Genomic DNA, 1712 nt, shown 5'->3' with positions numbered 1-1712 from the left:
TTATTCTGAGCAGTTCAAAACATATAGAAAAGTCATACTTGATTATTCTGAGCAGTTCAAAACATATAGAAAAATCATATTTCTACAAATTCCTTCACCCCTGGCTGGGGACTGGACTTCTGACAAGGTAGAGTGAAATGCAGGTGCATTTCTGTCTTTTTGAAATTTGCAGGGTATATGTCAGGGAGAAGGCTCACTGACAGGAATACTGTGTGTGTCTGCGGACAGCTGGTTCTGCTGCAAACCAGCAGGATCAGCCTTGATTTCTCTGAGCCTGTGTGCTGAGCAACCACAAGGCTGTACTTCTTGAAGGCTTGTTGGCCTCTCTTTTTTTGAGGGCAATGATGGAAATGGTGGCTTGTGCTTTGGAGAGAGCTGGAACAAGAAAGCTTTCTACTTTGCTCCTTCTGGGGAGTGCTATGGCCAGTTTGAAGAGTCATCTGCAGTGTGTTCATCTGTGAAGGTGTTCCAGGCTGCAGTGTGCACTGTGTGCTTCCTGTACCTGAGAGTGAGAGTTTTAGTTTTGGTTTGGACTTTTTAACTCTTCCGTCTCCCTGTTAATTTTGCAGCACTGGAGACAAGTGGCGGTCGCGCAGGAAGATGATAACTCCCACGTTCCACTTTGCAATCTTAACCGACTTTCTGGAGGTTATGAATGAACAAGGACGTATTTTGCTGGAGAAACTTGAGAAGCATGCTGACAAGGAACCATTTGATGTGTTTCTAGATGTCACTCTGTGTGCCCTTGATATCATCTGTGGTAAGTCCTCTCTGGTTATTGTGGCAGGGCTTTGAAGGATGGACGGGCTGATGAGTACAGCTGTGCCATGTTGTGTGAGGAGAGAGAGCTGAAGGAGAATGTCCCTGGGTATTTTGTGAATGCATTTCCATCCTCCCAAGGCCATCCTTTCTCCTAGGGTGTCTTGTGTGCACCTGAGCAGGTGAGTTTGTGGGGCGGGCAGGGCAGAGGTAGCAATCTGAAGTGAGGTTGTGTTGAGGAGCAGGGTTCCTGGGCATGAAAATGTAAAGCAAGCTTGCCATCTGGCAAGGGATGTGTGCATTTCCCTGCTGAAGGGACGGTGTGGTGACAGCCAGAGGCTGGGAGCAGTAGTAACCTGTTGTGCACAGGGACTGGACATTTTGCTTTGCACTCATGAACCGTTGCTGATTTCTTCCTCCTAGAAACGGCAATGGGCAAAAATGTGGACGCTCAGAAGAATAAGGATTCTGAGTATGTTCGTGCTATCTATAGGTAAGTGCTCAGCTACTTTGTAGCTGGTCTGGAGCTGACACTGATGGTGTCAGGAGTTCATGTGCTGTGAGCCAGGAGGGAGGTCTGAGGAGTCGCAGGTGGAGGTCACAAGCGGTGTCCCTCAGGGCTCAGTTTTGGGACCCATCTTGTTTAATATATTTATCAATGACCTGGACAAGGGAATTGAATGTACCCTCAGTAAATTTGAATAGCTTTCCTTTCACATGAATGGGTTTAAATTCACACAATACGTTAAGTTCTATTTCATTGAGGGAGGTAGAACTTCTTTTTGGTTCTTGAAGATGTGCTGTCATTTTATTTTGTTTTGGTCAAGCAATGACATGATGTAATTGTTTTGCCCTTAGGATGAGTGATCTAATCCAGGAGCGACAGAAGAGCCCTTGGCTTTGGCCTGATCGTCTGTATATGCTGTTCAAGGAAGGAAGAGAGCATGAGAGGA

General features: G+C 46.3%; 1 protein-coding gene across 1 annotated transcript; it reads left to right on the top strand.

Moving 5' to 3' along the window:
• Window positions 1-52: 52 nt before the first annotated feature.
• LOC104271362 (cytochrome P450 4V2-like) lies at window positions 53-1701 on the top strand (the record flags this gene model as incomplete). Its single annotated transcript, XM_009866007.1, has 4 exons — window positions 53-127; window positions 570-760; window positions 1183-1252; window positions 1618-1701. Coding segments are annotated over 4 exons (420 nt in total), but the record flags the coding sequence as incomplete, so codon positions are not given.
• Window positions 1702-1712: the final 11 nt, after the last annotated feature.

Source organism: Apaloderma vittatum, unplaced genomic scaffold, assembly GCF_000703405.1.
Source record: "Apaloderma vittatum isolate BGI_N311 unplaced genomic scaffold, ASM70340v1 scaffold34103, whole genome shotgun sequence".
Classification (NCBI taxonomy): Eukaryota; Metazoa; Chordata; class Aves; order Trogoniformes; family Trogonidae; genus Apaloderma; species Apaloderma vittatum.
Note: the sequence above shows the minus strand (reverse complement) of the source record. Positions and strands in the feature narration are given on the sequence as shown.